The 27,829-nt window shown below is 31.7% G+C and overlaps 1 protein-coding gene across 1 annotated transcript; it reads left to right on the top strand.

Annotated features, from left to right (window-relative positions):
- LOC145319290 (ARF GTPase-activating protein Git-like) lies at nt 1-27,442 on the top strand. Its single transcript, XM_080161338.1, has 6 exons — nt 1-59; nt 503-548; nt 3,421-3,549; nt 8,502-8,550; nt 22,761-22,799; nt 25,936-27,442. The coding sequence occupies exons 1-6, from the start codon at nt 5-7 to the stop codon at nt 25,990-25,992; spliced, it is 375 nt and encodes a 124-aa protein (XP_080017464.1). The 5' UTR covers nt 1-4; the 3' UTR covers nt 25,993-27,442.
- The last annotated feature ends 387 nt before the right edge of the window (nt 27,443-27,829 follow it).

Genomic DNA, 27,829 nt, shown 5'->3' on the forward strand with positions numbered 1-27,829 from the left:
GAAAATGTCTCTAAATTTAAATGATGCTGCTATGGCTGGAAATGTCGAGGAGGTTCTTATCAGGAAATTAATTCTTTTGTCAAACTAGAAATCGCAAGGGAGATGTCAGATTTTTTGGCCAATTTTCATGCAACCCCCTCTGCAAAAAATGTGTCAGCGAATGCTTAAGTTTTATAACTAATCAATAAATAAATAATTATATGATCCATTATAACCAACTATGTATTTCAAGTAGTAAGGTTTAAATGACAATTAGGATCTTTCTAACCACTGAAGTGATTAGGTTAAACATTTAAGGGAAGCTTCACACAGTTTTGGAATCAGTGGCGTGCACAGGGTTTTTTTAGGGGAAGTTTTAATTCTTTTAGGGTGTTTCGACACTACCTTAAGCACAATTATGGTTGCGATAGTTTTAATATAATTGTCTTCATTTTGTTTCCTTTTCAATACAAACATTGAATCCTAGGGAGCTACAAGTTATTTTAAAAAGAAATAATTATGTTCAGATTAAATCTTGGTGAGGATGTCAACCAAAAATGTTATCCCAGGTATTCATCATTTGGTGATTAACCACAAAGTGCTTGTCAAGCAAAGAGACTCCCTTTTTAAATTAAAATATAAGGAGGGGTTAGATTTTCAAGTATAACTCCTGAGTTTGGCCTGAACACTACGGGGATTTTCCAGTATCCAATATAACCTAACCTAACCTGACCTGAAGTAATAAACAATCTAAGGATAAACTACTCCAAACCTCTTAATTTCAATTTATTTAAAAACAAAGGAGGGTTGGTATCATTGATTAACAAGATACTTTGTGCGAAAGCGCCAACTAGTTCCTATAAATGCATAAAGTTCAAAATACTTTTTCCGGGGGAGATTTTCTTGGGAATTGGGAGTTATCCTAACAAATATATTAATAAACCCTTCCCTTGGCCTAAAAGAAGCTTAAGAGAAACATTTTCTATCTATTGGTTAGCAAGATTCTTTGCTACACACTGAGGTGAACATCTTGTTCTTTTTTATATAAGGATTCACCTGATTACCAACAAATATGTAAATATCAAATTAAATATTTTTAAGCGTTAAAATTTTGCGTTCTAGAAACAGGAAATAGGCCATGCATCCTATGTAGTTAGTTTTTGCAAGGCAGGGGAGTAGACAATGGCAGTCATATCAATCTTCCAAACTATCTTTCCATCAAACTAGGCAAGCTACCTATACCTTGCAAAAATGTTGGAATTTCGGGAAAAATTAATTGATCATCAATTGTTTTATCCCTGCTTCCCTGGGACTATGCGTACTTGACTAATCTGTAAATGACAATGCATATAATGGATTTATTTTTACTTGGGTGTTACACCAAATTTTCATGTATTCTAATAAAGTGAAATTCCCAGAGGGCTAAAATAACGAATCCCCATCCATCCCCTTTTCACCATACCATTCCATCCCCTCATACTGGAACGAACTGACGAATAAATGAGTTCCATGTTAGCAATCTAAATTGACAACAATTTTCCCCCTGTCACATAATCCATTATGCATATATATACAGTCAGGAAGTATTAAGGGATAAGACAATGAACAACAAATTGATATACATCCCAAATGGTGTTACAGAAGATTACCGCTTCTGTAGGTAACAATAAGTGGTTTAAACGTTTGGACACTCAACTTAATGAACCAACCAACAAAAATTTAGTAAACGTTTTTATTCAGCGGAGACATTATTTTAAAACTTTGGGAACTATTGTAATAAACAGACCCATATCCCCCTTTCCTATGTACAGTTCACCCTAGAATTAAAGAGATAGAGGTCTAAGAATTAATTGGTATCTAAAAATAGATTCATATCTTTACAAATTAAAAATTAGAATTAGACGAATATTAGATAGTTGATTCATTTGTAGTATTGCCAAATAACAACCCTTTGATTAGAAGACTGTTGTCTGCAAGTTCTAATTGTAACTGGAATTTCCAATGAGTGAGTTAATTTATCCTTTTTTGAGGGGGGTAGCATTTTTACCCCTTGGGGTTTAAATTTAAAAAGGGATTGGGGGGAGGAAACATTTTTGTTAATGAAATATCCAAAATACACCTGTTCAAAAACTTAATGATTTGAACCTTGGCGCTAGGTGGGTTTGGCAAATTTTATAATGGAAGAGGTAAAATCTATATTGAACCAAAAATTCATATGTCGTATCCCCTAAATCCCTAATAATTGCTGACTATGCTAGGGTTGACATGATAACTAACTTTCATACAAGATTGTGTAGAAATACCAACTGTCATTGCTGGCAGAACAGCTACTCTATAAAATAAGGTTTGTTATTTCGTATGTCCTTATATTTAGTATTACAGTATTTAGCATTAGGATACTATCTTTAAGGGATTGGGGCAGATATGTCAACCAAGAAAAGCAAAACATTCAAGAAAAAAAGATAACTTTCTAAAAAAGTTATCATAACAAATCTTGGAAGGTGAAGGGCCGACCCTCAAGCATTTCGATACAAGTCCTTACAAGCTAAGGTTGCAGTATCTATAGTATTATAAATGAATTAACCATCTGAATTAAGTAAAATTGAATTAGAAGAAAATCAATATAGTGCGAAAAATAAGTTTGAATATTATTATTCTGCTCCTTGAAATACAATTTCCCAAATGCAATTAAATTTCATTAAAATTTTTGCATTTCCTACTACAACAATTTTGCACTTATAGTATTTTAATTTAAAATTTAGGTGAAGAATCCAGGCTTCAAGCACATTTAACACTTTACAATTGAAAGCAAAGATTTTCTTTAAAAAAGTAACAGAATGTTTGTGAGTCTGTCTGTGTGTATCTAAGGATCTCGCTAACCTCTAGACCAGAATTATTCTCATTTAAAGTGAAGCTTCTTATAGGTCCTGGAAGGTTTATAATATTTTGCGGTAGGATACCTCCAACCCCCCAAACAAAATTCCCCAGGAAAAATTAACCCCCCTCCCCCCCCCCCTCCAATCACCTTTATCACTGTAATCTACCTGTCTGTAACAGTATGGTATTGTCCTGTCGTGTTGAAACCTTGCATGAGGATTCCCGTAACAAAGAGGCATAGTATGTTAAATTTGGAATCAATTTTCTTTGTCCTTTATCTTTTACTCGAAGTATACACTTTGTACAGCACTGATACCCCCCCCCCCCTTTTAGTTTGTTTGTTTATTTCTTTAGGTCTAAATATATTATTTCATGTTATATTGGATGCTGTTTAGCCCAGCAGAGTTAGGGCTACTTGAGGTATTGGAAAAAATACCCTTCTTTTCCCTCTATTTTAAATTTCTAAATAAAGGGGATTATCTGTGATCAACAGGCACTTAGTGTGAAAGTAAGTGTCACTCTTAATTTCAATTTTCTATCCATAGTTTATGCCATATTGTTCAGGTACTCTACCCCACTTCACGATGCTGTGTGCTGTGGCCGCCAAGAGGTTTGCAAGATCCTCATTGACCGCGGCGCAAATGTGAACGAACTGGATTACAAGAATGTCACCCCTCTGAAGCTGGCAAAGAGGTAAAAGTATGGAAAACTTCTGCCGCAATTTTTTTGCAATTTTTTTGCAATTTTTTTGGTACAAGATAGTTCGTTGCCAATTGAGCTCTAAACCCCCAACCTCAATTGAAAAAAATTTAAAAAAAGAGGATATTTTTTTTCGCCATGCCCAACACCTGATGGGGGGGGGGGCAAGACTACGGCACTACCCTGTACCCTATATAACCTCACCTAACCTGGCATTAGCTAATATATAAACAAAAGAAATATCAACCCGTTCATTTTTATTTATTATTCTTAAAATGGTTTTGTGACCAACTGCAAAGCACTATGATTCAAGATACGCCGATAGTTCAACATACATGCAGCTGTTTTTAATTTATTATATCGTGGCTGCTTATTAACAGCAAACGCCTTAGATTATAATTCAACCGCAGCCGCCTATAAGTCAACAATAACACGCTGAGCTGCCGATTTTAAAAGATACATCATTTTTAACAATGAACGGCTGCCGAGCCCCGGTTAAAGCTCTTCCAGAAATGTTAATGATATACTACTGTGTCTAGTTTGGACTTGATTTAGTAGATTTTTTTAGCAGCGAAGCTTTTCTATATTCAGGGTCGTACGTCACGGACAGTTAGCTCATTTCGTTAATTAAAATAGGTTAGAATAGTCCTCTTGATTCCAAACTTTGCATGGTGATTCTTGTAGTAGTTAAGTACGATTTAGAAAGATTATTAACTTTTTTTAACAACAAATATTTATGTGATAAAATTATCCGATTGATCTGTTTTTTTTCGGAATACTGATAAGGATTACTGAACAGGACATAAAAGTACAATGTTAGTAGCGAAGCGTCTCTATAATCAAGTTCTAAACATGTAAAGATGTCCTTAAACAATATCGTGTATAATATAAATATTAATCTCTACTGTAAATCTTACGTTGAATTCTAACAACTTTATCATTACAGACAGACAGACAGACTAATAAAATCTGTTTTAGAGAAGCTTCGCCACTAAAGAAATAAAATGTTGCCAATATTTAGCCCAACCACAAGTTCAGTCCATCTTACTATTTAAAATAATCAATGATCTGAAATTTAATAAAAAAGTACCCAAAGTTTTTGAGCCAACAAAATTAAAAAAACTTTTGGTTCAAATGTAATTTAAAATCCAGTGTCCCTTCTCTGTCCATAATAGACTAAATAAAGAAAAGGCAAACGAATTTTGAGAATTTTTGTGTGATTTTGATGAATGGATGTTTTTTGACAGGTAGGGAGAGGAGATTAAGGCTGAAAATATTGTAAATTTCTATTCTCTCTAATCTATAATACAAAGTAGAATGATGTCTGTCCGTCCGTCTGTCCGTCCTTCCGTCCGTCCCTTAAGATCTCGGTAACCACTGAACCGATAAGATTCTATTCTTCAGGGAAATACCTACTGGTCCTGTGGTGTTTTTAGGCTATTTTCTTGGGGGGTGGGACACCTCAACCCCCCAAAAAATAAAAAAAATCCCCCCCCCCCCCAATTTCCAATTTTTTTTGAGTTAGCTAGGTACCTACTTTTCCTTCCACCATTTTTTTGTTTATGGGGAAGTTCACATAAAACTACCGGCAGCAGCACCAGTAGTTCTTAATTAAAAAAAAATAAAAAATTTTAATTACCTCTTGAGGTAAAGCCCCTAGAGGCTAGGGGCGAAGTTAATAGTAATCTTATATTACGATAAGTAGAAATTTGATAAAGAATACTAGAGAATTGGAATTTGTTTGTCCATTGTCTTTTACCTGTTTCCCTGATATTAAAAACACACATGAAAGCAAATACTTTAGGTACAGGTATGTCAGAAATCTTCACAAAATTTTAAATTTTATTATTACAAATATTGACACTATATTTCATTGTGAAATATTAGTCTAATTAATCCCAGTGGTTTCCCTCAAAATGCCTAGTTGAGCATAGAATCCCACACTTGAAAATAAATATATTATTAAATAAAATAATTTGGACCCGCGACCGTGGCTCAACACGTAGCGCATCCGCTCGTCGTCAGGAAGGTGATAGGTTCGAATCTCGGTCCGACATCGCGTCATAACTAAAGACGTTAAAAATGGTTCCTACTGCTGCTATGTCAGGTGCGCGACATAAATAGTTAGAGTAGTTGGAATGGCTTGGCCCAAAACAGGCGCAATTCACTACCATGCACAGTTAGGACTTCTCAGACAATGGTCGTGCAATCAAAGGGTTGGTTGTCTGATGGGCAAATGGACGCTTTACACCGCAATCATAGGGCTTAGGGCTGACAATTCAATCCTATATCCATAAAAAATGCCACATTGTTACAGAAACACTGACAAATTGTCAGCTGCCTTTGCTCCCCCTGTGGAGTGAAAAGGGCTTGTTACTGTTTTTTTTATATATAAAAAAAATTACTTTATAGGCATTTAGATTGAAGCTTTTTAGAAGGTTATTGCTTTTAATATGTAATTAAGATTTTTTTCTACTCTCCTATTAAATGCGACTCTAAGGTCAAACTGCTATATTCTGGGGCGCTATAGATGGATAATTTTTTAAAACCAGTTTTGTTAGCTCAGCATTTGGCCCCTCGGGTTCTATTAAAACAGTTTTTTTATTTTAATATAAGCGGAAAGCTATCTATAATACAATGCGATAAATAGTTATTAGAAGTCCAATACCAATAGATAACCATAAAAGAAAGCATGAGAATGGCAGTATTTAAAGACCGGCTGTGATGCGAAAAAAATTGTAAAATGTGCTTTAGAATAATTAGTTTTACAGCTACATTAAACACGCTGTGCAAAAATACTCAAGACTTTTCTTACATCAAATAGAAACTAAACACCATAATTGTTTTTTTAGACGAAACTGCAAAATCTCTGAATTGTCTGTCAGATTATCTTTTTCTTATAAGGGGAGTGTCCACACCCAAAAATAGTCTAAATCAATAAAATGGACACAATAAAAACTGTCCCGAATTTGTATTAATTTTGAGGAACACGACTCCAGTTAATCTCTTCAAAAGAGATGGGGAAAACCCCCTTTTCTCCCATCTCTTTTTTCTTCCCCCCTTCCCTTTTTTTTCTTTCCCCCTTCCCTTTTTCGGGAAAGAAAAATATGACGTAACTGGAGTCGTGTTCCTCAAAATTAATACAAATTCGGGACAGTTTTTATTGTGTTAAAAAAATGGCAAACTATTAAAGGCAGAACCTAATTGGTTGGGTGGTTAGCAATAAATTAACGAAATAATGGACAGGCATACATTATTCTACTTAAAAACATATTTCTACATGTGTAGATTTGATATTTTATGCTTGTCATTAATTAAATATATAATTAATGCATAATGTTAGAGCACTATGTGCAATCTATTCCGCATTATCAACGGATAATAACTGCATATTATCACCTATACCCAAACTCAATCCGTGACTGTAGCATAAAACATAGCGCATACGCTAGTCGTGAAGGGTTCGAATCTCGGCCCAAACCGCGCCACGACTAAAGACGTGGAAAATTTAACTTACTGCTGCACGAAATTGATAGTAAAAGTTCCTAAATAGCTTGTCCAAAAATATGCGCAACTCATTTCCATGCACAGGTAGCACTCCTAGAAAAATGTCTTGAAATCAACAGGTTTTATGTCTGCAATAGTTTGGATTTTAGTGCCTTGGGACCTACTCTCAAAATAAAATATTGGTTTTTACATATTGTGTCTTTTTGCGCGTATAATAACCACATTATGATGTAAATATATGCGGAATGGATGACACACCATTAAGCAGATATTTTTAGATATTATTCTGCAGGGTTAAACAAATAGATAAAAGCCACACAGTGATCTAAAGAGATAAGACAATGACCGATAAGTTTATTTTCTTTATAAAACTTTGGAAACTAGTGTAAAAAAAACAGCCGATTGTTCCCACTCTATGGTTACACATACATTTACTGAATTTGATATTTTAAACTTCTTTCTTACAATTTACATATTTCTATTTCTCTATAATGATGTAAATAATAAATATACAGTCTTTTCTTCTTTCCAAAAATAGACTTTGTTATTCAGAAATCTTGAGGGATAAGACAATGGACGTCAAATTGATATCCTTTCTCTATTATAGTAATTAAAATTACCTCTCCTGTAGTTTTAAAAATTGGTTTAATATTTTACACATTGCAACGACAATCATTTTATAATAAAAAACCTTTTAAGCCAACAAATAAGAAAATATGTTTAAAACATAATTTACAGTCCAACCCCCATCCTTCCTGATAATATTGTATTTTCTAAGTTTAATATCAAATCTATAATACAAAGTAGAACGATGTCTGTCTGTCTGTTTGTTTGTGTGTTTGTTTGTCTGTTTGTTTGTCTGTTTGTTTGTAGCGAAGGATCTCGCTAACCGCTGAACCGATCGGGTTCTCCTTTACAGGGTAGCTTTTCATAGGTCCCGGGAAAGTTCATAACTATTTTCTTGGGGGGTGGGACACCCCCAACCCCCCAAAAAATAAAAATAGTTGGGTTAACTAACCCCCCCCCAAAAAAAAAAAAAAAATTCTCCCCCAAAACGAAAAATTGGGTTGATCAAACTTCTTGGGGCAAAGCCCCTAGAGGCTAGGGCCAAGCTGCTAGTGAATTAATAAAACATTTGTATTCTACAGCTACTCTATAGTTAAGATATGTCCTTCTGTCCACACTGTATTTTTTTCTTTATTTTTACTTCAAAAAAACACCTTAATTTACGACCTTTATATAAGTTTATATAATAATAAATTATAACTGTGCATTTGATGATTAATAGTTGCCTCGTTCATAAGCAAAGACATTTCTTTAATCACCCCATTGAGTCACTTGCTCGACATAGCAGTGGCAGATACATTTTATACCGCAAGACTATTTGCTCTAATGCCGCCGCGGATAGTTTTCATTTAACACTTATTTTTTTGTTTCAGATACGGTCAGGATGAAATTCAGGATATGTTAGAAAAAGCTGGCGCTAAGGTAATTTTAACTTTTTCCTGTTTATCCATCTATCTATATGTTTTTGTTTGTTTATCTATCTACTAGCGGCTACGCCCCTAGAGGCCTCTAGTGGCACTTTAAATGTTTTTGTTTGACAAAGTCTCTACGATAATTTTTTACGTACGATACCTCTTCATTTGACGTTGAAGTCTCCTAAACGTTTTTTAAAATTTCGATTTTTTTGTCATTTCTCTAGTTAAAAACCTTCCCGGGACTTATGAGAAGCTACCCTGTTAAGGAGAACCCGATCGGTTCAGCGGTTAGCGAGATCCTTCGGTACACACAGACAGACACACAGACAGACAGACAAACATCCTGTTACTTTAGTATAAGGATATAATTTGTTTTCTGTCTATCTTAATTGTTGAAATTTATCTATATATGTGTATGTTTAAAAGGTGAACTCACTAACAAATTATGAATTTTATATGTTTATTAAGACATTACAAATTGATTGCTCTTTTCAGATGTCAATTTGAAAGTAAAGTTTAATATAAATTACATGAAATTTTTTTACAGTTCTGTAAATAAATGTATGTATTTACTTTAAAAAAAGGAAGCTTGTTGTTGCTACGCTACTAATATGAATCTGTCCTTGTTAGTCTATCAATCAATGAGGTAAAGAGAAGCTAGAAAAAGCCGGAGATGCTGAATTGAAGCTAAAATTAGAAAAATTTTCGACATTCCATGTTTTTAACAAAAGAAGTACTTTCTTATCTTTCTTTCATTTGTCTCTTTCGCATTCTCTCTCTCTCTCTCTCTCTCTCTCTCTCTCTCTCTCTCTCTCTCTCTCTCTCTCTCTCTCTCTCTCTCTCTCTCTCTCTCTCTCTCTCTCTCTCTCTCTCTCTCTCCTTCCCAGCCTCCCTTTTTTAGAGAAACTTTAGACCACTACCCAAAGTATTTTTTGGTTGGTAAAAACTATTATTGTCAAACTTTTCCAAGAATAAGTAAATTTATAGAAAGTATAATTTGTTTATCATAATTGGGGAGGTATATCAATTAATCGTTCCCTTAAGATCACTGCTATCTCTCGCTGGTCTAAACACAAAGTGAAAGGGGAAAATTTTAAAAGACAATGGATGATGCATTATTACATTCTAATAATGATAATCAAAATTACTCTTCTTAAAACTAATGATTAGTTTGGACAATTCTTTCTGGCCAATCAAATGACTCGTTTCTACGTTTGGGTATCTACTGAAACATTCTTAACTTATCATAACAAAATAAGCCTGGGTTGAGGGGGTTATTGTTGTTACACTAACAATTAGAGACATTTTTTAAATTACTTTAACCTATATACATATTTTTCTTGAAACCAATTAAAAGATTTTCTAAAGCAAAACAAAACTTTTAATAAGTTCAATATCTGAAATTATTTTTAACCATGTACTTTTTTAAAAGTTGAGGTAAAATTAAATAAAAGTTTTAGCAAACATCGACATGCATATCTTATAAGAGTAACAAGTAGGATAATTGCAACGGAAACCTCATAAGCCAATACAGGACGAGATCTTATTTTAGTATAGATCTCTGACCAAATCTTACTTAATGATCTGCATAATTATATAGTCAAACACCCATTAAGACAACCAACCTTTTGATTGCACGAATATTGTCTGGATGTCCTAACAGTGCATGGTAATGAGTTGCGCATGTTTTGTGCCAAGGCATTCACCCTACTCTAGCTATTTGTGTCAAACACCTGATATAGCAGCAATGGGAACAATTTTAAACGTCTTTAATTATCACGCGATGATGGACCGATATTCGAAACAATCACTTTTCCGACAACGAGCGGGTAACAAAGCTCAAGAAATCTAAACATTAACGATTAAAAAGTTGCTTTGCTTTCAATATTATTCCTTATTGTTGCAGGAAACCTCATGCAAGATTTAAAATCAATATTACGATTCTAACATGCCCAAAAATAAAATAATTTAACAGTAGGAAAACACTTTTTTATTTTGAAACAAAAATAATAAGTATTCCAATGCTTGAAAGAATTTATCTTTTTCTAACTTCAATACTCTGCCCATACTAATTATTTATATTAATTTTTTGGAACGTAGATTTTCTACGACAGTAAAGTATATACTTTAAAAAGATTTTTTTAAAATTTGTTGGGGGGGATTATTTTTTTCTTGTAGCGATTTATCCTGGGAGGGTGGTGATACCCTCCCCCAAAATAGTTATAAACCTTTCTTGGATCTATGAGAAGGTACCCTGTAAAGGAGAATCATATAGTTTCAGTGGTTAGCGAGATCCTTCGTTACAAACAGACTGACACAAAAACAGAGAGACATCCTATTACTTTATTATGTGGATAATAAATATCAGTTCAAATAACTGTTCGGGAAGGGAGGCGTTTTTTTAAACTTTATGCAAGTCGAAATAATTATTATTTATATTGCTCCCTTTTATGCTTTGTCTTTATGGATGTTGTCCTTCTTGTTATATTTATTTTTGTAAGGTCACTATAGTAGAAGCAAAACACTCAACTGGTGTCCCATAGTTTCCGCTAAAGTGTCAATTAAATAACAGTGTTTTAAATTATCAAAAAGTATATGCATAAATATTACAACATCCAAAGCACAAACATGCTTAGATGGACCAACGGATAAAGTGAGTTTTAGAGCAGATATTCAGTGTCTTTAAAATATAAATATATACCTAAATAGTAAAAAATCATGAAACCTTTTTGTGACAAATTTCTTTTAATATTTTGTAGCTTGACTGACAGACTGATGGAACAAATATATTATATATTTGCTACTCTTCATTATAGGTCTATCTTTAATAACAACCAAGAAAATCATTTTTACTTAATACTAGTTCTTACACACAACCGGACATAAGAAAAGGCGGATATTCATAGAGTAGCTTTGCTACAAAGAATGAGTGTCTATTAGAGGACTTGAAGCAGAAGGGAAGTGGCAGTTTGTGCTTTAGTAATAATTTTAGGAACTGATGAAACACCCACATTCTTTCCTTTATCTAAACTAATTTAGATTTTAATAATGGAATTATATAATTAATGGATACAACATATATATTAAGATTGTTTCAGTCTTGATATATTATAGGTCATAAAAGAAGCAAAGGAGAATAAAATTTTTAGCAAAGGGGATAACTCAAAAAAAAAGTAGAAAAAACATAAAATTTTAGTTTATATTATACTAATTTAAGCTGTAACATTCATAATTGTATTAAAAAAAGATTAAAGTGAAGATTAAAAAGTATTAATATTTCATCCATAATTCTTATATTATTTATTTAAAACTATTATAGTTATATTTTTGCTTCCTAGTTGACAAAGTGTCCAGTTAACTTTAGTCATAGTCACAGGGATAGGAGAAGGGGTGATAAATTAATCTTTCCTCCATTCTTACTTTCAGATTTTGCCTGTGTTATCTTGTAGCAATTTATTTGGGTAGAGGATATATTATTTGACTGTCATTGTCATTTCCTTCCCTGATTTTAGAAAGTTTAATACAAATAAGTCCAACATTAATTTGTTTAAAAAACAAGGACAATTTTAATTTTTTCTCTCAAAAATGTACTTCAGTTAGCAAATATTTTGGATCTACTGCAGTTCACGGTAAAATATTGCTGGTAACGAATATTGCCAAAAATCTATGAATTTTAAAGGCTGCTAGCTGCCAAATTTCTGAACGTACAGCTAATGCCCGCCCACTGTTTTAAGCGGCATAGGAAGGCCTACAAATAATCTGGAATAGCCATAAATCAATAATGCATAATTATCTCGCAGTGTAGAGAAATGCGCGAAAAAGGCCTATTTTATGCGTTTTTTCTTCAATGAAGCTTTCCCTGTGCATCATTGGATCTTGGTTATTCCAGATAATTTGTAGGCCTTATTATACCGCTTAAAATGGTGTGCGGGTATGATCTGTACGTTCAGCCGTTTGGCAGCTAGCAGCCTTTAAATTTCATAGATTTTTGGCAATATTCGTTACCAGCAATATTTTACCGTGAACTGCAGTAGATCCAATATTTTTAAATAAATACATTTACAGATCATATTCAAAGCTACTTATACTTTTACATGAAGTATTTTTTTAGTTTATAGCTTTGTATATTGACAACTACCGAAACGATTGGGTTCTCAATTTGAGTAATCTTCACATAGGTTTTTATCTATTTTGTTTTTTAGATTTAAGTTTTTGGATGATTTTAAACTTTTTTTGCTCTTACCTACATTTTTAAATAGATAGCCCCAAGAAGCTAGATGCAGCCCCATCCTGATATTTACACAAACGGACAAGAATTAATTCTGGAGTAGCTACGTTTATAAAATGTGTAATGCAAACAAAAACTGCAAATTACAAATTCTTAAGAGAACAAGAAAGACAACAGTCAAGCTTTTTTTATGGGTAGGGGGGTACAAAATCTAAATAAGGTGGATAATGGCACACAAAGCCGCTAAAAAAATGTATACCAACCCCTAAATTTTAAAACAACGTTATCTTATTCATTGGCTAATTACCTTTAGATACTTTTATTGAACTTTGATTGATTAATTCAGACTAGAAGAAGTCGCAGTTTTTAGTAGCGAAGCTACTCTATAATCTGAAATGTCCGTCTGTATGTTTGTATGTATGTCTGTCTGTTGTGGGGGAAACGTGATTTACTCGGCTCCTATTCAAGATAGACAGCTGAAATTTTTAGTGACTATTCTCAAGTTTTCTTAATTTTCTCAAGTCCTTTTTAAGATACAGGACTAAAATTTTCAGGGAACTATATATTTTATATTCTACATATTTACCCCAAGCTTTTTAAGATTTTTCTATTAATTGGGGTGCTAGATCGATTCCTAGATTTTATGTTTTCATGGTTTACTCTGTTCCATGTTCTAATTTCATCCGTTTTAGGATTGACGGCTGAAATTATCAGGGATTGAATATGCTCATGTTCTACATATTTCCATTAAGTTTCATTAGGATTTGTCTATTAATTGCGGTGCTAGATCAATTCCTAGATTTTTAAGTTTTCATGATAAAAAGGTTGCGTGATTTTAAAGGTTTGATGATTTCCCTATTTTACCAAGATTAATGTTTATTGTATGACACTGCTTTACAGTAATTTTTTTATGATATCCATTCATATTTTTTAGCTTCGCTACTTATGGATGTTGTCATCCTTGTTTTATCATAAAATTATCGCCATTAGTCTTATCTCTTAGATCCCTAATTTTTCCTCAAAATCTAAAATTTTCAAATGTGAAAAACACGACGATCAATATGTTACAAATTTGCGAACTATTCGAACAAACTAAAATACAAAGATCTAGTTTTTCCTGGATGTACTTACGTAGATACTGTAATTATAGAGAAAATTTGCTTGTTTTAAAATAGTTGTAAATACTAAATATGCACTTAATTTGTACGCATATATTTCAAGAACATTTTGCAACATTTTTTTCTTAATTTAATGCTATTTAATTTAGGAAAATTTCATTTTCAAATGTATGTGCTTGAATTTTTTATCCAGTGGCTTCGCTCCAGCCATATGTGAAACCCATGTCCCTTTTCTTGAAGGTATAAATTTCAGATGTGGGTCAAAATTGTAACTTGGGGTAAGCGGGGAGGCATGTGGGGTAGCTCCACTCTTGAACATTGAAATCATCATAGCTGGATCTTCAAATGTGTAGCCGTTGCCGTAGCAGTGGCCGTGGCCGTAGTCGTAGCCGTAGCCGAAGCCGTCGCCACTGATAGTCCTGCCAATAAAACAGGGATTTTTAAATGTTTTTACGTATTATTATTATTGTTTTTTTTCTTCATACTTTTACTGAAAATTCAAAAAGTTGTTGTGATTTTAAGATTTAAAGCCGTGGCCACTCGTAGCCAATTTGATTTAAAGATCGCTATTAGGTTAGTGGCTGTACCTATGGCAACGGCAACGGCTACACATTTAAAGATCCAGCTCAGTTGTTTTGTTTCAAACAGACATCATAATCTTTTTTATATAAGATTATGCGCAAAAATATTAAAAGAAGCCAAACTTTTTAATATTATATTTTTATGAATACAAATATAAATCTCTCAAAAGATAAGATTTAAAGAGATAATTTAAAAATTACGTGAATGACTATGTCGATTCCTAGTCATATTTTGTCATATTGTCAGTCTGTTTTAATCTTTTATTGATTCATGTTAAATATAATATTCTCATTGCATTGGTTGAAAACTTAGATAGTCGTCTTGTATTTAAATTAAGTGCATTCTGTAAAAATCGATGACTTTTAATTTATTGTTTATAACATGATGTATTAAATGCATTGCAACTTTTTTACTATTAGTGTACGTTGGCTGATGGTCTGCTCAGTTGAGCTTCGCTTTTATGGATGTTGTCATCCTTGTTGTATGCATAAGATTTCACATTTCTAATCTAGCACAACATCTAAATATAATTGTATTAATTTTAATTAATTTATCCCTTCTCTCTAAGCTTTTAAAAAGCTTAATCAATGAACAATTTTCCAAAGAGATATCTTTTTTAAGGACTTTTAAAAAAAAAGCATATTGTTTTACTTCTTGCACCAATAAAAAAAAATATATTAGTTATTTCTCGCATCGTATTATAAACAGCTTTCAACGGATTTAATAAAACTATTGTATGATTAAAACCAGGTTTTTTCAGCCCCGAGATGCTGAAGGCACGGGATAAAAAGATAGTTTTCATTTTATGATTGTACATTTTTATATTCGTAGGAAATTGCATATAATACTTTGCTAGAAATAGTTTTTTTGCATCGTATGGATGCGAACCGGTTCTATTCCACCGGATATTAATCGGTTTCGAATATATACGAGAAAATGCTTACTTTTTATTTGTATGCCCCTAAGGGCCTCAAAAACAGTACTTTCAAAAAAGTTTTCTGTTCTTTGCTACTTTTAGATGTTGTCATCTTTTTAGTCCTTTAATTACCAAGTACACATCCGCCGCCAATCCGCCAAAAAATGTACATTTGTAAGAATGACCACACTATTTGCCCATTTTTAAAAATTATGCAAATTGAAAAGCATAAATCTGAAAACTTTCAAAAAATTGCAATATTTCAGCACAAAAAAATATGACATCAAAATTTTCATGAAATGTAAAATCATTATTTATTAAAGTGCACTCAAAAAAAATATTTTGAGTTGAAAAAACTTTCGGTCATTTGTTGTCTTGGTGTGTTCATAATGATTCCAAGAAATTATTTTAAGTTTGTATGCCTAGATATGTTTTCTTTGCTAATGTTTACTAACAATCCAATTTATGTCTGTTATATGAGGTCATAAACTCAGGAAGGGTGGGGATATTGGTATGTTTATTGCACTAGTACCCAAAGTTTTATAATAACGTTTTCTTCTTTGTTGGCTCAACAACTTTGGGGACTTTTATTTAATTTCAATTTTTTTACTTTATTTAGTTAAGTGTCCAAACGTTTGAACCACTAATGAGTGTTAACTTTGATTCCCTACCTCGCCTATCCCTCAAGTTAGCTAACAATAAATATCAATCAAGTTGATTAATCAATTATAAACGTAGAACAGATAAGAATAGAATTGTGGTTCTTGCTTTTTTTGGGATTCTGAAACATGGTAGATTTTGTGAGAGTGATTGAACACCTCTCTATGCATAACAAATTTCAATGATAAGATCCAGGAATCTTGAGGGATAAGACAATAGACAATAAATTGATATACTTTCCCAATGCTAATAACAAAAGGAAAAGTTTAGACAAACTAATTTGAAACCAACCAATCATAATTCCATACAATATTCAAAGTTTTTGAGCCAAAAATGATTAAAAACTTTTGTAAGCAGTATAATGTAAAGTCCAATTTCCCCTCCCTCCCTGGATAAGACCTGTCAATAAGAGTCATGCATATGTTGTAACCTTCACAACAATTAAAGTTTTTAAATCTAAACTTTGTTATATCAATTGTTTACTGAATTCATAAAAAAAAACAATACAGGCATTTAAGGACAATTAGTTAACAATAACAACCTAACAACTTTTTGATCAACTAGTTGCTTTTCCCCTACCTTCTAAAAAGGTGCAGGGGTGGTCAGAAAAAAAGCCTAGAACCACCCTAAAATAGTTATAAAGCTTACCTAAAAAATACAAACAATTTGAATTATCGCCAATTTCAGACTAAATAAATTTACTACTTTATATTTTAGGTTAGGGTACGAAAGGTGTTTTTTGTATGTAAAAACATTTAAGCAGTTTTGTTAAAAAATATACTAAATTTAGATTGCATACAGAAAGACAAAAAAATTATTATTTTACTTGTATAAAAGCTTTATTAAAAAAATATATTTTTCAAACGCTAATTCAAAAACAAAATGTAAACTGTTTTTAAAAGTGACTTTCTTTCATAGTAAAAAAGCATGCTCTTTAGAAGCCGATAGGCCTGGGGCTTAATTTATAGTATTTGTAGTATTTTCAGTTGTAGTTCTCAAGCATATAGGTATATATACTTTATCTATCTACCAGCGCACCGTGTTCCAGAAAAGCCAAAAAATGACAAAAAATCATAGAGAGTGTTTATTTTAAAATTTTGATGAAATTTTATTTAAATAGCAATAATTATCCATATATCTTTCAATATAATAGCGAAATTTTGAATATCTCCATCCTGGCTGGCACAGGATGCCAGCAAACCTGGAAGGGTCATACAGGTAAAGAGCAAAAATATTTTGTTTGCCTTAAACTAAGCATTTTAAGTTACCAAATACTAAAATATCCTATACTAGTACATACCTATATGAAATGTAAGTGTTCAAGTTAATTTCAGGGTCCAGGTATGATCCTGCAGGTCCTGATCCCCCAGGAATCTTTAAATAGCTCTTCAAACCGCAATTTTTGACCTATAGACTTCAATTTTTAAACATAAGCTTTTCTAACAAGTATATATGACCTACTAAAATTATAAGAAAATCTGCCGCCGTTTTCCCGCCGCCCGCCGCCGCAAAAATTTATATTTTGAGATTTATAATCTAAAGTTTACATACAGATAAGCCTATTTCTTATTTATTTTCTGTGTGTTTATGTAGGGAGGGAGGGGACAATGGGCTGTTTATTATAATAGTCCCCAAAGTCACCAAATAGCGTTTTCTTATTTGTAGGCATAACAACTTGTGGGACTTTTATTGAATTTTGATTGGTTGGTTTATTAGTTGAGTGTCCAAACGTTTCAATTACTAATTGTAATTTATAGAAGGGGCAATTTTGTGTATTAGCATTGGGAATGTACATTAATTTCTCGGCCATTGTCTAATCCCTATAAATCTCTGATATGTAAGACTTACATTTTATTTTCAATTTACTTGAAAGGAGGGATTTTCTATCTTAAACAATACAAATTCTACTTGTCTTTTTTTAATAAGTATGAAAGCACCTTTTACAAAAGGTTTCTTAATAAAAGGGTGAAGGGAGTAAATAATGCTAACGAATTAAATAAGAATATATATTTGAACTAGAAAACCACATACATTTTTTAGACTTCTAGCTTTAATGTGTTCAGATGTGGATATAAGTGGGGCATTTCCCCCCCCCCCCTCCCCAAATAAAAAGGTAAAATTGTTAAGATAAGAGCCTAGACATTTAGGGATAATCTTTATTTAAAACTTTTCTTTACTTTTAGTTTAAATAAATATGTATATAAAATAAGTAAAAAATAAATTACTTTTATATCTTAAAAAATTGTTATTTTTTAGTAGACCCTAGTATCTAAAAGGCTTGAAAAAACAAACTTCGCATACATTCGCATACACAGGGTAAAGTTCTCTGATATTATACATACATCTAATATCACCATGTAAGAGGATTTGCTTGCGCTCTTTTGCGCTTAAGAGAACTGGAACCAAACGTAAAATTTTCATTAGAAGAAAATTGTCTATTTTACAGAAATTGGGTATGCTAAGAAAACCATCTACAATTACAACAAAAAATGGAGATTTGACTTCTTTTAAAGGCTAAACGTATAAATTATTACATACTGATTCCAAAAATATATAATACTTAAAAATAGCTTTAAAAATAAAGGGTCAACACTGTTTTGAAATGTAGTTTAGTTGACCTTAAAAATAGTTGTTTACAATGATGAAAAGGAACTTAATTCCATACCTCTGGTATAATTACACATAAATTTCTTATTTTTCATAGTAAAGACCTAATTCTTTCGGCTTTATTTCCCAAAACTTGTGTATATTACTAAACAATTGTTTAAAAGTGTATTTTCCAAAATGTGAAAAACGATTTTTTGTCACTCGCTGGAACATAGTGCAGCGGCTACGTCCCAAGAGGACTCCTTTCATTTTCAACTTTATTTTTTTCTTTAAATTTGGAGGAAGGATAATTTTTTCTATGGGCGATTCCCCTGAGGAGGGATGTGGTACCCTCCCCAAAATAGTTATAAACCTTCCCAGGACTTACGAGAAGCTACAATTTAAAGGAGCACCATATCGGTTAGGCAGTTAGCAAGATCCTTCGGTACACATAGACACTACAGTTTAGACCCTACCCCATACTTCAGATAAAAGTTATGTCTATTGTCATATCCCTGTTTGCATGAGTAAGCATTGATGACAACATTTGTTTTTTTGTAAAGATTACATCAACAACGTTTAGGTATGATAAAACTCATATTATTGGGCGAGTAACTTTCATAAATATTTACAAAGGTAGATCAAATAAGAACTTAAATTTCATTATACGAATCGTCCGTAGCTTCTATGAAATTTAAATTTGTGATCAGCCCATTCAAAAAAAAATGTATGTAAATTAATCCTAATAGAGAACAATTGCTACTAAAAATTGATAAAGTGAATTTTAAATAAAAACAACCTTAAATAATTTTATTATTGCCTGATAACCCCCCTCCTTCCTATACCACACTAGGGGTTACTTAGATAATTCCTACATGGAATAAAATAAATATATTCTAAAATATCTATATAATATATCCTAGTATCAAAATAAAACGATGGAAAGACGGCTGACGAGCCCTTACAGTTCGTCTACTTGAATATTTCACCTTGAATGAAATATGACAGGTATATGCTGGAAAGGGATGACACTACATATTGTAGCGAAGCTCAAATATTTATGTAAAAAAAGATAGACTTCTTATAATCATATTAGAAGTAGCTCCAATTACATATAATTCTTTATATTATATAATTTGCTTTATAAAAAAGTTGAGACCAGGTGAAGTGGGCAGGGCTTGCATTCAGTTTATGAGCACACTAACTTGACACACAGAAAACTGTCCCGAATTTGTATTAATTTTGAGGAACAAGACTCCAGTTACGTCATATTTTTCTTTCCCGAAAAAGGGAAGGGGAAAAGAAAAAAAAGGGAAGGGGGGAAGAAAAAAGAGATGGGAGAAAAGGGGGTTTTCCCCATCTCTTTTGAAGAGATTTTCTTCCTCCCTTCCCTTTTTCGGGAAAGAAAAATATGACGTCACTGGAGTCTTGTTCCTCAAAATTAATACAAATTCGGGACAGTTTTCTGTGTGTCCACTAACTTTTATTTTGGATAAACATTTCAACAAACAAATTGGATCTTGTCCGAAATACGAGAGAGGGATCTTCTTTTTATGACTTTTCTCCTTACCCCTATTATCTGCGGTCTAATTCTGCGGGACCTAACCCTGGGGGGAACCTAGCGGTGCTACATTGTACCCAATGCAACCTAACCTAATCTGCTATGAAGTAATCTAAATAAGTATTTCAAATAAGGAAGGATTTTCTATGCTTGATTAGGCACTTTGAGTGAAACAGCGAATAAAAGTTTTGCTTGCATTCCCGACTTGATCCCATAAATTACTGTACCTGTATATCAACAAACTGCATCTTAAGGAGTTTTAGATGCATAGCAACTATAGAAATATCAGCATTTCTTAATTCAAACTTTAGTAATAGGATGTCTGTCTGTAAGTTTGTAACTAAGAATCTCGCTAACCACTGGACTGATATGGCCATCCTTCACAGAACAGCTTTCAAAGATCCAGGGAAGATTTATAACATTTTAGGGAGATGACCTCCACCATCCAAAAATAAATCTACCCTCGAAAAAATAGTCCCTGAACCAAAAACTTTTTAGTACTAAAACGTAGGGTTGTGCCGGATACATATTTGGCTGGATACCGGATATCCGGCTGATTTCTAATGCTGGATATTTGGTATCTGACAGATTACTGGATTTCCAACCGGATAACCGGATATTTAAGTAGTAATAACAAGTTTTCTTCATAAAATGATGTTTTATAAAAATGACTTACTATTAAAATTATCCTACTTCTAATCTAATTAAGCAATTAATCTAATGAAATGTTACTTAAAAGATTACATTACTGGATATACGGCCAGATATCCGGTCCAACCCTACTGAAATATAATTTGGATGGTTGAACCATCAATTCTCTTCTATAAATATTTTTAATGTTATTTATTATTTATAGTGTTTTTCTTTAACTTTAACTTTCATGTGAGATATTTCTAGTTTCTGTATAAAACTTATATTCTGAATATTTTATATATAATTCATCCAATATTTAAGCAAAAGAAATTATTTATTTTGTATGAACTAAAATGTAAATCGCAAAAGATGGTTATGTATAATAAAGCAAAGGGATTTGTTATCACTTGGATCTTACACCAAGTTTTCATATTCTCTCATAAAGTGTACCTTGGATAAGGCTAAAATAACGAACTCCCCGATCCCCTTAAACCTGATAAACGAATTGACCAACAAACAATAAGGGAGATAGCAACCTAAATTGACGACAATTTTAACCCTGTCATAATATCCACGTATATTCTACATCCAATATCATAGCACATAGAAGATTTTAACCTTCAGGCTGACGGACAGACATCGCTCTGCAGCTCTTTCTATCTATCCATTGTAATCTTTGTTAGGGTCATAAATAATTAATTTATCAAAAATGATTTTATTTTATCATGATAACACGTGATAATTGTAAAGGAAAAGCATTTAGAAATACTGTTAATCAACGTAATTTTATTAATGATAATCAGTTATTTCTAATTTAAAATAAATAGAACTATTAAAATTAATCAATTATCTGCTTTGTGGAGTGTGGACGTCATACGTTTTTAATTAAAGCAGCTACTCTATTGAAGTAGTACGTCTGTACGCCAGTCTGGTTGAAAGCGTCATTTTCTAAAAGTAAGATTTTTATGTGTATATTCTAATTTTAAAATAACAGGGTGTCTGTCTGTCTGTTTGTGTATGTGTAGCGAAGGATCTTGCTAACCGCTGAACCGATATGTTTTTCTATAATTCAAGTTTCTTACAGAACATACTAAGTTCATAAATGTTTTAGCCTCACCCTTCAAAGTTAAATTACCCCCCCCCCCCCTCCCAATCAAAAAAAAATCCCTCGCGTGGCCCTAGATATCTCAAGTAAGGGGGGGGGGGGGTAGCTCTTTTATAATTGTTATCTTAATATTAATTTAGCTATTTTAATTATTTTATTCGTTTTATAAAAATATTGAAAATTTGCTGCCCTAATCAATAATTTTCAGAAAAATTTCTATGTTCTCGGCCGAAATTTCTGTCTAACTAAAATAACAAGAAAATTTTTAAAAACAAGTTAGGCTGTGTTTGTGTTTAACAGACCTAGATATTTTGTCATTTATGCTAACACACAATTCTTTACAAATAAACCTGAAATTAAAACTTTTTGAAACTGAAATATATCAGATTTCTTGAGTAGCGCAACTTCTCTATGACTTGATTATGGCCGTATGCTGTCAGCGGGATGTCTGTTGTGTGTTTGTACCAAAGGATCTTGCTAATCGCTGGATCGACGCGTTTCTCCTTTACAACAAAGCTTCTCATGGGTCCGATGAAATTTAAAACTTTTAAAAGGGATGATACTGCAAACCCCCTACCCCCCCTTCAAAGAGAAATAGAAACAGCTTTTTCTTCTAAAACTATAATGTATATCCCCCCTTCTCTGAAATGCTCCTAGAGGCTTATTGTTATTAAAACATTATTGCTAGTGTTAACCATTTCAAAACATGTTATATTACAATTCACTTTTATTTTTCTCTCTCCAGAAAGTTGAGCTATTTATGGGAATAAAATGTCCTCTTTAGGAAGCTGATATTCTATTATTTTATTAAATTTTTATATTTTTTAGGAAGTTGTTGAGCCCCCTAAGAAGACATCAATCATTGAGGTAAGGTTCTAGTCGTTGTAAAAGCTGTTTTTTAAAGTGCATAAAATTTATGGAAATAGGAGGGGAAATACATTGGACCATACATACTACATAGGTACAACTTGCACTGTTAAGACTTTCATAGAGTTAATATTATGATGTTATATACTAGCGGCTTTTAAGAAGCTAGACTGTAAAGAAGAACCATATCAGTCCAGTGATAACCGAGCGAGATCTTGATCTACATACAGACAGATTCACATCCTGTTACTTTTATAAAAAGGATATAAAACTAGGAACTCAATTTAAAAGTTAACTTTAAAAACTTTGTGGAAAAGTAATTATAAATTTTTGTTAAAACTTAATATTTTTCTTCACTGTAAAAATTCAATTTAACTTTAAATAAAAATCATACAATACAAGTTTCTGTAAATTTAAGACAATTAAAACAAGTATATGTAGGTTAATGGCGGCGCATCAAAGAATTTTGGTCAAAAACAAGAATGACTTCGTCCATAACTTAAATATCAATCAGACAAGATAAACGAACATTATTAAACAAGTAGGGTAACAAGATTATTTATAAGTTTTAACAAAAAATCTCAAATTTCGCAAAAATCTATCCAAAATTTATTTGAATACAAGATGCCTAATATGGACATACTTACATTTTAAGACCTAATTATAAAAATGCTTCCTCTTAACATTATACCAAATAATTTTAAGAGCAGATATTCCAATTTCAAGTTAATAAGATGATTCAAAAACACATAAATTATGAGAATCGTCATTCCAAGTTGGAAAGCTAAAGAAAGTTACAAACGGAAAGACCATAGTTAAAGAAAAGCTCCGCTTTAAAAAAAAAAATATTTGACACATGATTGAAATATAGCCAACAACATCACACAAAATTTTCCAACAATTACAACACATTCTGAATAGCGAAGCTATTCTATAATTAGGGTCCTTCAGTGCATCAATACTTTCATTTGGACAAAAAAGAATTTGAATTATTGAGCATATAAGAAAGATAATATGCAAAAGTTCAAAGAAAACAACGAAACCTAAAAAGAGTATGTCCTTTGACCGACTAATATAATTTAGAGACTAGATGCGCATTTGTCATAGGAATCTTCATTAAAATTTTAGCTGTTTATCTTCATTGGCATCAGAGAAAATCACATTTACCCCTTCGCTACTAAAAAATGATATCTTAAAAATAAAATCTTACTCTTAGTCTTATTGGCATTTCTATTCTTTTTATTTTATTGTTGCCCGACCTATGAATATAATTTTCCTTTTTGCTAACTTTTTTACCTACTGAGAAAAGAACTATTGCATTTCTTACACTTCAACACGTGCTTCAAATAGCATAGTAACTCTATAATTCTAACAATTTTAACATACATTAATCCTTGTTTAAAAGTAACAGAATGTCTTTGAGTCTGTCTGTCTTTCCGAATCAGGGGGGGGGGGGGTATCGACTCAAGCCCACCCCCCTCCCCCCACCTCAAGTGTTCTAAAGGCCGCCAGTTTAAACATAAATAGTTTAATTTGGTTATTTTAATAACTAAATTTACCAATGTAGATATGCTCCTACTTCCTCTAGAATCCTATTTTTTAATAAGGTGTGTAGGGCCTCTACCATTTCTTTCCTACAATTTAAATATCTATGTTGGGAGAAAAGAGGGGGAGAGGGGGGGGCTAGAGGACAAAAGCCCCTAAAATAACATAAAAATTTGTCCATGATTATATATCATTTTTGATAAGTTACATGTGCATACATTCTTTCTACCTTAGTATTTTAGGCAGTTTGATATCAGCAAAGCATTTGATGAGTTTTTAGTCAGATTATTTTGACTGTACCGAACTCTAACCGCTGAACCGATATGTCTCTCCTTTACAGTAAATCTACTTTTAGGTTTTTAACTACTTTGGGGGAGGGTATTACGCTTCCAATAAAAAAGAGACTTCTAGGTGCTTAGCTGCTATTTGAAATACAGTAAATCTATATAATTTATATCATATCTTTTATATATTAAATATTCCATATTGGAATGTTAAAATAAAAATCTTTTAATCTTTACATTTTTATCTTTTAAATATTGGACCGAAAGTTTTAATTAAAATGAAAAGTTATTGAATAAGATTAATTAAAGTTTTCGATATTCATATCTAAATTAATATAGTTTTGAAAGAAATTATGGGAATAACCTCTTGAAACAATTATTGGAACATCCATGACACCCTACCAAATTTATATCAACTTTAAACATGAAAATAAAGAGTACTAATTTAGTGGCGTGTACATGGTTTTACCAGGGGGTGTAGATTTCTTTCTACGATCTTGTTTTAGGTGGTGTAAAAAAACATATAGGGTTCGAGCTTCTTTACACGAATAATTTTAATCTATTGGGGATAATTTTAGATGCAGATAGATTTATCGCCCGTTGTCTAATCCCTCATACTTTTTACGAGGGCGGTGGAGGCTAAAAAGGGTCCGCTATCAGTTTAGGCGAAGATACCGATTAGTACATATATGAATGATAAAAGGGAATAAAACGTTTTTGTTTGACTTATATAATTTAATAATTATACAATTATAAGTAAATAAAAGGTAACAATAAATGTCAATTATACAAGAAAAAAATAATAGTAAAACATAATATGATACGTAGTACAGCCTCATTATAAATCTCGTACGTCCGTTCGTCCGTCCGACTTTTACTTTGAATTTTTTCGGTACCTTTTTTTAAATGCTACTTGACGGAAAGATTGCTTTCGATCCCTATATCAAAATAAATTATTGGCTTTTTTTATAAACTCATAAAAGGATTTTAAAAAGTGCGATTTCTATTAATGATGTCATAATTAGTGATTCATTAACAATAAAATTTCCGTTGCTGTCCACCATATATGTGCTAAAAATAGATTTTATAGTCTAACTAATTTTTTATTTTTATTGTTGCTATACTTCTTTTGCAAACTATACTTTTGCGGGTTTCGTCGTATTTTTACAGTATCTTTTCTTCTATTTCTAGCCCCTGCTAATCTAACATTTACCTAACCTAAAATAACATATTAAAAGCTACTGTGAAAATACGACGAAACCCGCTAATTCGTTTTCTTTCCAATAAATATATTTTTTTAATTTTAGGATGTATGTCCCCCTTGGGTTAGAAAAACTTCCAGACGAGAACAAGCCACTGCGTAGACTCCGTAGATGCATAGACATTATACAAATTTTTAAATGATTAATTCAATAATGGATAATTAAACCTATGACCTCTAAAGCACAATTTAATTAACAATTCTACTTTATAGTAGATACGTTCTACAATTCTGTAAAAAAATATTATTATGAAATTGCAAGGAAAATGATTTGGATGTAAATTCTTAGATAATCTTTCAATTGATTTTTATCCAAAGAAAATGTGTTTTTCTACATAATTTAGAAAAAAATAATTCTTATTTTGTAAGATATATGTAGATGATATTTCATAAAAGTATATAAATAGTAAATACAGAACACTGTAAGTATCATGAATTTTGATTGGTTGGTTCAAAACTAGAAGAGTCAACCAATAATTTTTAGTCTATAGAAGGGATATTTTTGTTTATCATTATTGAGGATGCTCGTAAATTCTCTTATCCCTTAAGATCCAAGAAATATATTAATTTAATTGAATAAAAAATTAAGAGTGGTTAAAGATGTGTTTGTATCTTAATCACTAATATCTTAAAAGCCATTTCCTTATTTAAAATTCCATAAAAAAGGCAAGTGAAAATACACTGTAAAAATATTCCAGTATTTGAAACAATTATTACACTTCATTAAAATCATCTGTTAAGACTTTGAATTGTTTAAACCATCGGTTTATAAGAGTTTTTTATGAAAACGACAAACAAATATTTCAACATCAAGAACTGTTTATATACCCACAGAAATAATCTTTTTATAGTGTTTAACATTTTAAAATTTAGCAATTTAAAATGTTTACAAATTCAAATATGTTTTTGATTTTTATTCCTAATTTAATGTGATATTTTAATTAAACAGCAAAATAATTTGACATATTTCATAGTTGTTTTTTAGTTTGTTCATCTAGCTGTTCTTAAATTAGATTTTAAAGCTGATTTAATTTTTTGATCATGATTTTTTGTCAGTAATGAAGCGTTGTTTAAATGGTTAAAATAGGGACTATTATATTCATAAGTAGCGCAGCAATAACAAGTAAACAACATTCGCAAAAAACATTGAATTATTTTACCGTATAAAAATAGTTTTTGGCATACTTTTATGTTCAATAATTCACTTTACAATGATTTTTTTCGTGAGTCACTTTATTTATTTAAACTATTTTTCAAATTAATTTACAAATAAAAAAGTTTTAAGTAACTTGTTTTACAGATATGTATACCATTTATAGAGAGAAGATGCGCTACAGAATCATTATTAAACACCTTTTTATTTCTGTTTTTCTTGCCCTAAGCAATAATTACATAATTATATCTGTGATTTTTCAATATATTTTCGGCTAGAGAGGAAATAACATCCCACTAGACAAAAATAATTTGATGGATTTTTTTTTTGTAAACATTATACTTGTATTTTTTAATAGATATTCCATAACTTCTTGAAATAAATCTTTTTTATGTATAAATCTTAATATTCTTTTTACATGTTATCATTCGTTTGACTGTCGTTCAGTTAGTTATGGCTTGTCAGCCGCAAATTTAAACTCGGAACAGGCGGATAGCAATGTCAGAAATGTATATGCCTATGTATAACAACCCCTTCCATACCCTCTGGTGCCCTCACTCTACAGTGCTACCCCTCCCACTCATTTTAAAGTAAGTTAAAAATAAGGGAGTGGGGACAAAACACCTAATTTAAAAATACCTAATTTAAAAATGACTAATTTTATAAATGTCTAATGTCACAAAACACCTAATTTATAAATACCTAATTTAAAAATGTCTAATTTAAAAATACCTAATTTTAAAAATGCCTAATGTGACAAAACACCTAACTTTAAAAATGCCTAATT

Source organism: Acartia tonsa, chromosome 5 (assembly GCF_053477335.1).
Source record: "Acartia tonsa isolate MP-2025a chromosome 5, ASM5347733v1, whole genome shotgun sequence".
NCBI classification, from domain to species: domain Eukaryota; kingdom Metazoa; phylum Arthropoda; class Copepoda; order Calanoida; family Acartiidae; genus Acartia; species Acartia tonsa.

Coding starts and splice junctions, on each gene's coding strand:
- LOC145319290 (XM_080161338.1), top strand. CDS start 5: ATGTCTCTAAATTTAAATGATGCTGCTATGGCTGGAAATGTCGAGGAG. Junction 549..3,420: donor AACCAAAAATGTTATCCCAG/GTATTCATCATT, acceptor CATATTGTTCAG/GTACTCTACCCCACTTCACG. Junction 22,800..25,935: donor AGAAGACATCAATCATTGAG/GTAAGGTTCTAG, acceptor TTTTAATTTTAG/GATGTATGTCCCCCTTGGGT.